The following is a 14,107-nucleotide window of genomic DNA, read 5'->3' as shown; positions in this document are numbered from 1 at the left end:
ACGGCTCAGTGTTCACGTTAAGGCGAAAAGCTCCATCAGTTATTAGAAGTTGCTGAGTCAATTATTGCGCGGCATTTGGGTGTCGTACCTGACTTCTAGGCCTGTTAAGCACAAAGTACGACTTGTCTTCTCTGCACAGCCTACAGGAATCTTCCCGTGGTCATTAAATATGATTACCACATGATCAGGGAAGCCCTAGTATGAGGTCACCGGTAATCATATGTTGTGATCAATACGTTTACACAGCATCCAGCGGAAATAATCAGGAACTTCCATGTACAGCAATCCATCCTCCGAGCTGTCTCAGCTAGGATTCCCGCGATACGTAATATGTACCGCATTGAAAACGCCCACAGAGACTAGTGGATGAGACGGAACTCTATTCTCTCATCAGATATCACTCCGCTCTTGCATAATTTTCTCGGCAACAGGGTCGTCTGGCCGGATTCCATGGAAGATCTGCAAGGGCACTCGGCCTTCAATTCCTGAAATGGCTATGATCGTCATGAGAAACACTCGTTGTGCCTGTTTCCTTCCCCGAATGACCGAATGACCGAACCGCTGGCGGAGGATGACTCGTGTCAACGTACAGTGATTTGGTATGAAGTACATTTACCCCTGTCATGTTGTGGACCATATTATCAAGCGTGTTGTGTATAGTCAAAACTCAGCCTGACATATAGTTCAAAAATTTGCGACGTGCCTATCTTTATTCTACATTTGTTGAACATAGGTATGTAGTGATAGCAGTCCAGATGCTCTGTTGTTCTTGAAAGCAACTGGACTTGGTATGCTAAGGTAGGCTCAGTGCAACATCTTCAAGATTCCTTTAAGCCTTAATTACACTAGTATATCCGCTCACAAGCCGCCATTCACAGCTTCAAGAAGATAGATGAGCCTAATGAGACGACACGCAAGCTAGATAACGAGTCGGCATGACGAATTCTGCTTAATTTTTCAGAGCTCATTCAAGCGCGAGCGAAGGCGGTGATGAAATTCGTATTCCATCGGAAGATAAGGTCTTGGCACTAAAAGAGGATGAGGATCTGCACAATGATCCACCTCGACACTAGCTGCATCGACCGTGTTTCCTGGATCTGGCAATTACGACCGAAATGCATTGGCAGTACGTATATCGCATGAAACATCTTTTGACCCTTGAGGAAACTGGTTGACGGCCAAATATCGGTCGGAACTCCCATTGGCTTCGACGCCTGCTCCTTGATCCCCGAACGCCAAAATGCCCGGCTAATTTTGGATCTTTGATTATTTCTGGTTTCGGTACGCTGCGCGCTCGTTCAAGTCCTCTGATTGCAGGATCCAGGGTGAGGAAGGAACCCACTCTCTGAGCCACCATGACAGCCGGCAAGGCCTGCCCTATGGTGGCCGCTGCATCTGCGCTGCATGTCCAATGCTTGCTATCGTCCCTGATGGGTCTACTAGTACGCGTTCCGCAAGGCAGGCTTCCCGTCTGTTATGACCGAGTAAGGGCACTGGGGCCTTCGGGTAAGAGATTATCAGCATATTACATGGTCAATAATCGCCATCTTTGGACCGGCAACAGCTCGAGTATCTTCTTCTGCTTTCTATCTGGAAAGGGAGGACAGTATGCGCATGTCCTCTGTGAATACCTTTGCAGCCCTCGTGGTTGGCTTTGCTGCAGCTGGTTGCCCCTATGCTGAGCATGCTGTTTCTCCTGCTGCCGCTACAGGATGTCCTTATTCAAAGCGTGCTGCTGCTGCCACTGTGCCTCAAGAAAAGCCCGCGGTGTCGCGTCGTGGTCCAGTTGAGGGCAAGAATGGTATCTTCTACAGTGAGTGGCCTTTTACTTTCTAGTCAAGTCTGAGCAGACGTACTAACAAGTCACAGTGAACCGCATTGGGCCCTCCGGCTCGCAGCTCTGGATCTCTAATGCGGACGGTACCAATGCGACAAAGCTTATGGGAAACCAGACATGGGCATTCGATTACCACCCCTCCTGGTCTCTCAATGGCGACTGGATCATCTTCACCAGCGAGCGTCGATCCCCTGGGCAATCTGACTTATATCGAGTGCGCCCTGACGGCACCGGACTCGAGGTGCTCGAGGATACAGACAGCGTCGAAGATGCGGGCACACTGTCACCAGACGGTACTAAGGTCGCGTACGTGTCGACGAAAGGTAACTACACAACCAACGTTTGGATCAAGGACCTGGAGACCGGTCTGGCGCGCAACCTGACCGATATGGCTTCCACGCGCAGCAACAACATTTGGCCATCTGGACATTTCCGTCCTGCATGGTCCCCTGATGGAGAATGGCTCGCCTTCAGCTCTGATCGCAACACTGACTGGACCGGCCACACCGAGGGTACCGGCTGGGAGCACACGCAAAGCTTGGGTATCTATGTGATTCGTGCCGATGGTCGCGACTTCCGTACGCTGCTCCACGAGCAGGGCTATGCGTACGGTACTCCCCAGTGGTCATCTGACGGAGGTCGCATTACCTACAACAACATGACGACCGAGCATACGTACTATGCGCACTGTGTGTCTTCAGAACAGGAGTTGATCTCTTCGCAAATCTGGAGTGTGGACTTCGCGACAGGGGAGGACCACGTCAAGCACACCTCCAGCGACACCTTTAAGGTTGGACAACACTATATCGGCAATTCCACCAACATTGGGTACCTGGTCAAGGCTGGAGATTTCGAGGGTATCCATTACACCACGCCCGATTTGACTCACAATGCCTTCAACCTGACCTACCTGCGTGACCCTTCGTGGTCTCCAGATGGAAAGAAGCTCGTGTATTGGGTCCCTAACTGGGATCAGCAACCCGCCGAGCTGGAGTTGTTTAGCTACGACAGCGAGTGGCAGTACCGCTACTTTGATGTCTTCCCCATTCATAATACGGTCATCAACCGCATGGCGATCACACAGAAGGTTTTGGGAGGTGCTAATGGCTCGGTCGTGCATTCAACCCCGATGTACAAGGATGTGGTCGACGCGCTCGACTCCTACGATATCTACTCGACCCACAACGAGACCGAAGCCCTGTGGCTCGAGGAAGGCCAAGCAGGTGGTTTCCAGCCCTCCTGGAACCCCGACGGCACTGAACTTGTCGCCGGCTTCGGTGCCTGGTTCTTGACTCGTACCGAGTCCTCCGCCGCTATTTACCGCATGCTCGCCAACGGTACCAAACACGAGAATCTGACCGATTGGATCAATAACGCTGGTTTTCCTTCCTGGTCTCCCGATGGTTCCGCCGTGGTCTACCGTCTGTGGAACATGGAGAGCGGCAGCCCCATGGGCCTGCACATTCTTAACTTAACCACCGGCGAGACTACCCAACTCACTCTCGGATGGGATAACACACCTGGCTGGTCTCCCAATGGCGAGCGTATTGTGTTCACCCGTAACAATAACTGGACCGAATCCTACGGCGCCCGCTGGTACGCGGACCGCTTTGACATCTACACTATCCGCCCCGATGGCACCAATCTTACCCGGGTCACGGACAGTCTGTCCAACGATGCTCAGTAAGCCACCAGCCCCTTTCTTTAAATGTGTTAATAGATTTTAACCTCCTTCAGCGCCGTCTGGTCTCAGGATGGTCGTATTATGTATAGCACCGGTATGTACGGCTTTAAGGACGAGAGCCAGCTCTTCGACAACACCTTCCAGCCCTACGGTCAAATAATCGTCATGGACTACGATGGTTCCAACAAGAAGCTAATGACAGATACTATCTGGGAGGACTCGATGCCTCTGTACATGCCCAATGAGTATCTCAAGTAGATATATAAGTGGGAAGCTACCATCAATCGGCCGAAGCCCGACGGCATCTTACTCACTGGTCCTGCTTCCCAGTTTAACCGAGTCTGTAGAAGGCCCACAATGAACGCATCTGGCCCGTCACTTCACACTGTATTATCTCCCACGTGAGCCCGGGCAACATCTTTCATAGACGCCGTCGTCTCGTGACGAGGCCCAATTCGTATATTTCCTCGACTGTAGACGCTAGCCATTGTCTCAGTTAACGCACGATTGATGGAGACGCTTCAATCAAGGAAAAAAACAAATGTGGCGCAGCCCACATACAAGTCTTCTAGTTTTCTCTCTCCACAATCAGCTTTCCATCATCAAAGGAAACCTCAAAACTCCTACATTGCGCAGGTCCAACACCCCCAGCTTCCCCAATGACAAATCGCATCATTCCGCCGTGCGTAACAAGTACCAAGTCCGGCCTGTCGCTACCCTCGATAGAAACAAACTGCGCCTCCAACCCTCTCCTCAGTCTCTCCCCACGCGCAATTAAGGTCTCCCTATCAGGCGCATACAACCCCGTCTTCGCCGGGAAGACAGGATCCAATTCCACTTTCAGTTCACCCCAAGGTAATTCGACAAATTCATCCTCCAGAACGGAGATTTCTGAACCCGTATCGCACGGCCGAGCAGAGTGTGCTTGTGTGTCTGCGCCTAGTATGAGCCTTGCGCCATTTACGACGCCTGACTTCTTGTAGTATCGAGAGTCGAGTGTGGAGCTGAAACCATGGAGGGTTGTTTGAATAGTTCGACGGAAAGGAGAAGTAATGATAAGACCCACGGTGTCCTTGAATCGGAAATCATGGCCTAGTTGTTTTGATTGTTCGACACCCGTGACTGTTAGTGGTGGGTCGAGAATAGTAGTGTCGTGTTTCGGGTTGTGGGTACCCTCGGCGTGGCGGACGACATGCAGACGGAAGGGCATTGTGCCATGCTATAGATTGAATCTTTCGTTGCTGCATGCACATGTGCGCTGTGAGGCTCGATTTAACATTTGATATGGTGTTTGTGTGGTGTCATTTTCTTCTCGGGGTTCCGGGATCTGCAGGTTATCTCCGAGGTGTGAATCAGAACTGGCAATTCTGGCCGAAGATGTGGAGCGGGCGAAGCTTGTTCCATGTTTTAAAAATACTTTCATCGGAGACCAGATATTGGAAGGTTCGGATGTTGGCTCATTATCCGATCTTGTCAGTTTGACTCTTTTTTGCCGCATTGGTGGGATCAAGTTGTTCATATTTTCAAGTCTAGATCGTTCAAAGCCGATCAATGTTTTGTCCAAGGTTCTTCAACCAATCCTCAAACTAGCCCATATAATTGAACTCGCTTGACGTCCAACGCATCGAGGGATACAACAGCGGCAGATTCGGGTGATAGCTCTCCACCGCGACTGCTAAAACCCATATTCAAACCGCGTGGCTGAACACGCCGACAATCCAAGATGCGTAATTGGCGGGTATCGGCACCACAAAAACAGGCTATATGATCCGGTTCAAAAATCCCGAGAGGGCCGATGGCCAATAATAATTCGGACAGGCTGAACTAACTAGGCAACAATACCAAAATGGTCAAATCTCACTTTGGCATCATCGTCCACCGCACGCCATCAGAGAACTTGGATCCAGATCACGTCAAGACACAAAGCATAGAGAAGACTGCAAAGAGAACAAACTATCGTACCCAGCTTCAGAATCGAAGACGTTGCTTGGTTGAAGTAAAAAAGACAAAGCACTGGGAAAGTCCGCATCACTGGGCATCTGGCTCGATAGCCCGGATCTGGGTTAACTCGTCATCCATTCATACCATAAAGCAGGACCATGTTCATGGAAATACAGAATTAATCCGTAAAACTAGGCCTATCAAGGTGATTAGTTTGATGGGTACCGACAAGCCCTCTGGTGTAGCTTTTCCAACACTTGCCTTCCCCACAGTGGTTATTTATCCCTCACTCAACACTACATCTCCGGTGTCAATTATCCTACCTTGTTAAACCTCATTCGACATAATACTCTTCGCAGGTGACCAAAGTGACTGTACTATAAATGCGGGGCATCTTACATCCCGACGGTGCTAGCTGACCATTTCAATCCTAGGGGGAGTCACTATGCAATTAAGAAGTCTGCGTTCTGTAATCGTTGTTAGAAAAAGCCATTCATTCTGATAACCGTCAATATCCTGGAACAATCTCATGACATACAGCTTCACCACGGATAGACCCAATAATGCCAATCATCGTCAACATTTACTTTCCAAAGTTGCCCATCCCAAAAATGATACTAGCTCTCCAAAAGTCTCCACAGTCTCGTTCAAATCCATCCTGTCGAATAAACCAGAAACGAAAGTAGAACAGACCCTTCGAGAGACGGATCGGACAACCGATCCACCGAGTGTACCTACCGGAGCCGAATGGGGAATAAACTCATTTTGGCAGCGGTCAACAACAGCATCACTAGCATTAAAATCTCTATAATCAAGGAAAGGCTCAAGAAGCTTTTCAAGCCTCTCCTGGAGAATAGTGACAGATGCGAAATGGCCCTTAGCAAGAGTATCCAACTCATCCGAATACCGTGTAACAATCATATCAGCAACAGCCTGCCAATCAAAGGCATGGAGAGACGGTTCCATAGTATTAATCATGTGACTGATATCCTTTCGGATTGGCTCCAGCTGTTCCGTGGGGATATGTTCCAACATCGGTTGTGTTGCATTGTCAGGGAACAGGTCGAGATCGTAGGTATAAGCAGTGACAAATTGATCGAAATCCAAACGCACTTTGTGCCCGATGAGCTGATCATGTCGTGTCGCCAGTGAATAACAGTCGCCTTGAGGACCATCAGGACCATCAGGACCATCAGAACCATCAGGACCATCAGGACCATCAGGACCATCAGGACCATGAGGACCATCAGGACCATCAGGACCATGAGGACCATGAGGATCATGAGGACCATGAGGGTCACGAGGGCCGCGATGGCTATCAGACTTAGAGTTGGTATCCTGTTTGCGCCTTCCCTCTCCGTCGGTATCGGCCTGGTTTTCGGCTTTCCTCTGCGATTTGTATTTTGTCTCGTCATCAGAGTCAGTCTTATCCTGCGGTTTTGTCTGCGAGATATGAACGACATTAAGATCTCGCTTAAACTCGCAAAGGATAATCTCAAAGCCTTGCTCTGTCCGAACAAGACCATCAATCCTCTCTCCCCATACCTCCTTCACCATCCGGCAAGCTTCAATGGCACGTTCTTGCTCGCGAGGCGGTCCACCAAGGGGTGGTTTCGGCCCCGGTTTCGGATGTCCAATGGTATCATTGAACAATATCCGATCCTGAGACTCCATTGATCCACGAGGACCGGCCGACATGCCGTCCACGTAGAGTAATCGCAGATCCTTTGCTGCGGCGTAGATGTGTAGGTATCCGTGGCGGCTGGGGTCTGACGCCCCATCGATAGTTCCATCTATATGGTCCTGGCTGCCCACGACTGGATCGAGAGGTTGCTGCGCCTCGAAAGTGGCTGATCGCTTCCTTCCGTCGTGTGGTCTTTGCCACTCACCGCGATGAGCGAATCCTAATGCATGCTCGGGGACAAAGGCTAGCCATTCCGGCTGTGACGAATTGGTGCCGTGGTAAAATTGAGTTCCGTTTGGGACACTTGCGAGGAAAAACGAAACTCCATTGTGATTGATGCCTGATTCCCAATGTCTTAGAGCTGAATGGATGGCGTTGAAGATGTGGTTGGCATTTTTTGGGGAGACATCTGCAGCGTCATTGTGGGCATGCGACAGGGATGGTGAGGCCAAGAGGGACAGAACCCAGATCAACTTCTCTGTGCATCGCATCACGGAATTCTGATACGGGGTTGTGGGATAGGGAGTTTTGGGATACGGGGAGTGTAGAACTTGAACTGGCGGTTAGCTACTTTTGATGGTTCTACTAGCAGTGATGATCTGCCATGGACGCGTAAGCAGACTACGGTGCTCGTCTAGCCACAATCATATCACCGATTGGCTTGCGCATTTTAGGTTTGTCAATATGGGAATATGTAAGCCTCGGGCTTGTTTGTGGATCTATCGCGGCTTTAGTTTCCTGATTCGGAGGGGAGGTACGAGGAGATGGATGCCCCTCGGTCTTCGACGATGACTCGCGTGTACTAGTAAACCGCTGAGAATTCTGGGACGAAAGCGGCCTCGTGTCCTTGTTTTGGCCACTGGAGAGTGTTCATGTTCAATCGTGGTCCAATCAGAGCCTAAGGTGAATGTGTTCCCGACCAACAACTCACGAGCGAGGATGGGGTTATGGTGTTGATGAGTTTGGGGGTGCAGCCGCAGGGCTAGGTGGCACGCACGGTCAATGAGCAGGCGACCCCATCGAGCTTCGGGTGAAATTGAGGGAGGCGTTCCGGAGCATGTCGACCTTGCTGGGCGCTCTGAAGAATGGAAGGAAGGAGAGGTAAGCATGATAACGCATCACGTGTCAAGACGGTGGACGCGGTGTTGGATTTCATCGTACTCATGAACATCCTTTTACGACCAAGGGTATCAGACATCATAGGCCAGAGTGTGCCCCCGACGGTCAGCCCAACAAACAGACTGATGAAAAGATAGTTGGTGTTATTGCCTGTGAAGAAGAATTGAGATTCGTTTCCGGCGGAGGGAGCAATTACTCGGAAAGACATCATCCAGAACTATACACATCCATCATTAGCAAATTCTCTCGTCTGAATGGCGATTTCAATTCAACTCACGCTGTCAAGGAACCATCCAACACCAGTCATAAGAAAAAGCAGCCACTGATACCTACCCATCCCAACATCCAACAAAGCTGCATTAAGCAACTGCACTTTGGCAGCAAAGACAGCATCCGTCCCAGCGTGTGTCGCGAGAGTAATAATTTTCACTCCGCATATATTCTTGTGAACTTTCTCCGGTCTGATACCGGTTTTGGACGGTCCGACCTTCTCGACATCGTTCACCAGCGTAGAGGCAAAGGCACTTTGTGCCTCTACGTTTCGGTGTTGTGTTATCGAGTCGTCTCCACTAGACATTTTCTATGATCAGGGTAGTCGTTTTTGATTATGGGTGGGGATAAACTCCGCGGTGGGGGAGTAGGTGGGAGAGTAGATGGGGCAGTCAACGAAATATTCGTAGAGGATGGACTCGACAGGGGGGCAAGGAGCTACTATTTATGTGAAACCCAACTTGGGAACATGAAATAGCGTGATTGGAAACTCCAGCTTCGGGTGAAAGCAAGGAGAAACGAGGAAGCTATCTGCAGCCAAGAAAAGACACGAGTTCTAGACGACCAAATGACCATACCCTTTCTATCACGCACGCAAGTAATATCCTGATTAAGGCAAACATGCACGGCAAGCGGAGACCTCCGTGAGGACAAAAGCGAAAGGAAAAGTACAATAATCCAAAATCACCTGCCAAGCCCATAGGAAAACGGATCAGAATTGTAAAGTCGGCCGCAAGGACCCGCGAAGGAGCGAGGGTATCACACGGTATTACCAATTGGAATGAGGTTGCGGGGATGGTTTGATACTAGCACTCGTTTCTCCGCAGATGTGAGAGGACAATTCTAGGGTAGACCCGCAGCCAAGTGCTGATTGATATGACCGAGAGGGGAGCCTATAGGTTGAGAGGGAATATTTACAGCCGGGCTAGTCGTCATTATGTTGGGGGCTTTTTTTGGCGCAAACCTTCACTTGATGGGATAGTTCGCGTAATTGTCCGAGATATGAAGTTCATGTATCAGCGCGTTTGCTGCGATAATTGTGAGCTTCGCAGGCAGAATGCCTTGAGAATTCTACAACCCATGGTAGCTCGTAATACACACTTACTCCTCAAACGTAGAGGGAATTGTCCCGCGGAGAAAAGATGGAAGCCAAGAATTGCTAAATCCGATATTCGGACGACATTACTAGATTGGGTATGGTCCAGATGTCGTTGGTCTTGTTGGCCAGGATTTTCCCGTGAAATTATAAGTTCATTCGGCTTTGTCTTTTGTATCTTTCTTGCTTAGAGCATAAGAAGTCGATTTTTAGAGTCTATGTCAATTTAATTCTGATTTGACAATCTTTACCAAAAAAAATATACTGTAATCTAACCTCTTTAAGCTTCAAAGATCTATCTTCTAATTATTATATCCTAAAAACTTTCGAGGCTTTTGAAGAATGTTAGACTCAGTATGAAGAATATAGATCTATAGAAGACGTTATAAGAAGCTACTGTTGTTGAGATATAGAGTTGTAATTTATCGCTTTTATTGTGGTGTTTCGAGGTGCGTCGCTCGCTTACCGAATACGTAAGTTGAATATTGCAGTGCTCGACGTTCCTGAGGGCCCTACCCTCGACTCTGCTGCTCCCTCTGGAAATTAGTCGATACTGGATATGTTGTTCATCACGTAACTGATAGCCATGCGTCGGTCATGATCCATGATGATCATTGATCCTCCCCAGCCTCCTCAGAAGCCAATTTACCCCTCGGGAATCCAGGCCTCTGTCTGCGGTGCTGACAGAGCTACACCAAGTCGCGGATAATCGAAGGTGACAGCATCCGTTCCCTTCATCTGCTCATTGAGCATTTTCTCAACGGTTGATGCTTCCGCGAAGCCTAAAACGGTGAAGCCGCTTTGACTTGCGCGACACTCAAGAATCAACGTCTTCAAAGGAAAGCGCATAAAAAATATCATCTTTTGTATTCCAAAGCCACTCTCCTTTTTTTTGACGCTTGTACCTACGCGTCGCATTCTTTTCGTAGCTGAAAAACCCCATGTGATGCAATTATGGATCGGGACTGAACGGTTCCGCACTCAGTACATTTGTCCACCTAGATCAATCAATTTCCACGCACCCGCCATCTGGCAAGCTTGACCGCTATGCACTACATTATTTAAGAGGCAACCAGGCCCCATCGCCCGTTTGCCTTCAACCCCAATTTATTTCACTTTCTTCTAGTAATATACTTTGAACGGTGATGTCTCGCTATTCCCTCGAGGATATAATCTAAGGTTTTTTTTCTAGCTGGACCATCACCCGGGAAGAATGCGACCGAATTGCTGCTGAGATTACTGGTGAAACTGTAGAGCCAGTTCGGCTTCAAGGGGCGTTCAGTTACACTTTAGCGGCTAGGGAGCTTCTAGTTCAATTCCGTGTGCCCGAGTCTCTCTTGGACAACAAAACGCTGGCTCTTGCCCGGAAGGTCTATGGAGAAGTTGTGCCCTCCTGCGTCAACAGAGGAGAGATGGGACCGCCGCCGTCACTCACTATCTATGTCATGGATAAGGTTCCCGGAATAACATATATCAAAGCGCCTTTGACATTACATCATTGTCCTTCGTGGCAAGAACAAACAGTGTCGGATTTTGCAAGGTACTTTCGATATCAGTATGTTGTGGATCCGCAACTAATCTTGCTAGGTTCTTTGCCAATTCATGGGTGAACCGATTCACAGAGCCTCATCGCTCCGAGCACTCTTTGGCAGACCTTCAGAACAAACATGATACACTTCTACGGCAGCTCCCTGCTCGGTTTACCACTGTCATCTCCAAGCTTCGCGAAGAAGTTCCAGAAATTTTCGCCCCCACATATCCATTAGTTCTAAGTCACGCTGACCTATGTGAGATGAACATTATCGTCGATCCTGAAGTAGGTGGTATTAATGGGATCGTTGATTGGGCTGAAGCAAAAGTCTTGCCATTCGGAATGTCCTTGTGGGGGCTTCAAAACATGCTTGGTACTATGAACTCAAGTGGTTGGCATTACCACGAAAATTCTTCCCAACTAGAAGCCCTTTTCTGGGATACGTTCCACAGAATTGCGGGAGGACTTTCCAGTAAGGAAAGAAGTACCATAAAAACAGCGGAAAGGGTTGGATTAATTCTTCGTTATGGTTTCACTTGGAAAGACGGATCGAAAGGCCCGTGAACGAGCAAGACTCTTCCATTAGATATTTGGATGCATTTCTACATCGCTTAGAGGATTGAGAACCAAAAGCTCTTTTTAGAGTCCCAGCTTACGGCAAAATTAGTATTAATGGCAACGAGGACCAGTGGGGAACCCAGGAACAGAATGTATTCGATGTAGAGATTGACATGGGCGAAGGAAGGAAAAGCACTGAAATAAAAGCAGCGTTGGCTGTAGTGAGGTTTGCAGAAAATCAAAGCTCCTCCAAGCTACATAATGATTTCTTCCTTCTTGAGGAAGCGTCTCAGCTCCTATAAGCTTATTATGGCGTCTTTGCCTGTTCGCCTTCTTTTTGCTGCACCTAGTACTGACGGTGATGGCGAATTAGGTAGGTTTTCTCTCTAGAAAGACGTTTAATACTAACTTGAGCAGTGTCTTTGGGCCGGAATCTGCTGGCAGAAAATATAGATATCTGAGAATTCAGGTTAGGGGTGGTGGGAGCAGTAAAGGGGGTGGGTGGGAGTATCAATTCTCTAATTATATTATTAAAGTTCCCGCCTGTATACTTGCAGTTTTATCTAGTCCCTTGCCTAGTATAACCCTAGCCCTAATGATAGGCTCGTCGTACTGTAACATGATAGTTAATGGATACCGGAGGCTTATGAAATATATGGTTTTTTTACTCGCTATAAACATGCTTCCGCAGTTATGAATTACTTTACATCTCCAGCCTTCGTCTTCCTAATAATAAGCCAAAGACTCTTCCGGAATCCAGGGTCTTCTTCCTCTCCCTCAGGATTCCCACTACACGCAGGGTCCTGATATCTCGCATCATACCTCTTCTTCAGGGCCGCATTAAAACGCGTAAGCCTCGACTTCGACGTCCAAGGCAAGACATCCACATCAAGCTCCGCAATCCAAGGCTGCAGCACTCGAATCCGACGCTGCTGCAAATCGAGCTGAGATCCATCCGCCGGGGCGCTAGGCAGCTCAGCCAACTGCCGCAGGATAGGCGCCTGTTTGTTGACTTTGCCCTGGGAATCTAAGATAGGAATCTTCGCGATATGAGCCAAGGCGTCCAGCTTGGCAATCTCAGCCTTCAACCCGTGGGGCGCGAAAAGATCCTTGTTGGCTTGGCGGATGGTGGAGTCGGATCGGCTCTTAGAGATTCCTTGTCCGCCGAGATTTGCGAGCCCGCTTACCACAGAGCCGATCCAGTGGAGTGGGAATAAGATAGGGACGGACTGAAGGATGCCCCCTGTCGCATCCAGTACTTGCATCGGTGGGCTGGTAGTCATGGCATCGTTGAGGTCGTCCAAGAAGGTGAGAAATTTATCCTTGGGGATTTGATACTCGTTCAACGAAGGGGCGTACGAACGGAGAAAAGGAGACTCACGCGCGCAGTCGATTGCCGGGATTGCGATGGGCCTGTCTCGACTAGAAGACGATCCCGTCACTGGTGTTGCTGATGAGCTTTGCTGGGGAGCGCTTTGCGGAGCGTTAATTGCTGCATCACGAGCTTTTGAAGAACTGGCCTCAGGAAATGCAGAGCTTCCGGCGGGTTCCCGCTCTGAGTATGGAGGGGGTTCTTGGTCTGGAGGCGAAGCATTCGACTCGGGAGACGGCGAAGTGTCTATCTCCGAGGAATAGTGGTCCAAGTCCTCAAATGGGGGTTTGGTCTTCTTCCCAGACATTTCGATTGATGGTCAAGGGAATATTCCCGAATATTGGTCGGGGATTATCTCTTAGCCTTATGAATACTTCAGGAAAATAGTCTGGTGGGGCTGTGCCGTCTGCGCCACTGGCTGGGTTCTGATGGGAGCTCGCTGATGATACTGTGGCGCTTCGAAACCCAATAAAAGGGGTTAAACCAGCTTTAGCCACAAACAAGCCTCTTTGATGAGTCTTAAATGAGCTTGGGGCTTGGATGCCAGTGGGATGGCGGTGGGAGGCAAGCGCTAACTAGAAGGTCTAAAGTTATTACGTTATCAACACGATAACGCTAATCCACATTCGGTATGCATTCCGAAATTCCCAAGGTTCCATTCTGGGACATCTGTGTGAATTGATTCTACGTTTCACTACAGAGAAAATTGGAATAGACCGAGAAAGAGTTGATGTTATTACCTGCGAGAGTTAGAGGAGATTAATCTAGATCCTTCTTGAGGTATACTGCTCATTTTGCATCCTGAGTACGTTTTTCTCACAGTAGTTTTCTTTTTTCAATGATTGCAAAGTAACAGTTGAGAAGGGACATTGAGAACCCAAAAGTTAATTCTGACTCTAGTTTTTGCATCCCTTCGTACGTATTCAAGTAGAAAAATAATACACCATACAAATAGGGTCGAAGCCCGTGAATACCGAACCCATTCGCGCAGTGAAAGCACACGGTAATAAAAAGA

At 48.8% G+C, this 14,107-nt stretch overlaps 5 protein-coding genes across 5 annotated transcripts; 2 read left to right on the top strand and 3 right to left on the bottom strand.

The window, feature by feature from the left end:
* Window positions 1-1,608: 1,608 nt before the first annotated feature.
* On the top strand, window positions 1,609-3,779 carry N7498_005167 (TolB family protein; the record flags this gene model as incomplete). Its single annotated transcript, XM_058452229.1, has 3 exons — window positions 1,609-1,813; window positions 1,870-3,520; window positions 3,575-3,779. 3 exons carry the CDS (start codon window positions 1,609-1,611, stop codon window positions 3,777-3,779), a joined length of 2,061 nt encoding a protein of 686 aa, XP_058308767.1.
* A 310-nt stretch (window positions 3,780-4,089) lies between these two features.
* On the bottom strand, window positions 4,090-4,731 carry N7498_005166 (histidine phosphatase family protein; the record flags this gene model as incomplete). The annotated part of the gene is made up of 1 exon (XM_058452228.1): window positions 4,090-4,731. The coding sequence occupies one exon, from the start codon at window positions 4,729-4,731 to the stop codon at window positions 4,090-4,092; it is 642 nt and encodes a 213-aa protein (XP_058308766.1).
* Window positions 4,732-5,905: 1,174 nt separating this feature from the next.
* N7498_005165 (uncharacterized protein) lies at window positions 5,906-7,637 on the bottom strand (the record flags this gene model as incomplete). The annotated part of the gene is made up of 2 exons (XM_058452227.1): window positions 5,906-5,929; window positions 6,201-7,637. 2 exons carry the CDS (start codon window positions 7,635-7,637, stop codon window positions 5,906-5,908), a joined length of 1,461 nt encoding a protein of 486 aa, XP_058308765.1.
* Window positions 7,638-10,824: 3,187 nt separating this feature from the next.
* On the top strand, window positions 10,825-11,726 carry N7498_005164 (uncharacterized protein; the record flags this gene model as incomplete). Its single annotated transcript, XM_058452226.1, has 2 exons — window positions 10,825-11,171; window positions 11,219-11,726. Coding segments are annotated over 2 exons (855 nt in total), but the record flags the coding sequence as incomplete, so codon positions are not given.
* Window positions 11,727-12,418: 692 nt separating this feature from the next.
* N7498_005163 (uncharacterized protein) lies at window positions 12,419-13,399 on the bottom strand (the record flags this gene model as incomplete). The annotated part of the gene is made up of 1 exon (XM_058452225.1): window positions 12,419-13,399. One exon carries the CDS (start codon window positions 13,397-13,399, stop codon window positions 12,419-12,421), a length of 981 nt encoding a protein of 326 aa, XP_058308763.1.
* Between the last annotated feature and the right edge of the window lie 708 nt (window positions 13,400-14,107).

The sequence above is a fragment of the Penicillium cinerascens genome (assembly GCF_028974065.1).
Source record: "Penicillium cinerascens strain IBT 15544 chromosome Unknown contig_5_segment0_segment0, whole genome shotgun sequence".
NCBI classification, from domain to species: domain Eukaryota; kingdom Fungi; phylum Ascomycota; class Eurotiomycetes; order Eurotiales; family Aspergillaceae; genus Penicillium; species Penicillium cinerascens.
This window is presented reverse-complemented; position numbering and strand designations above follow the sequence as displayed.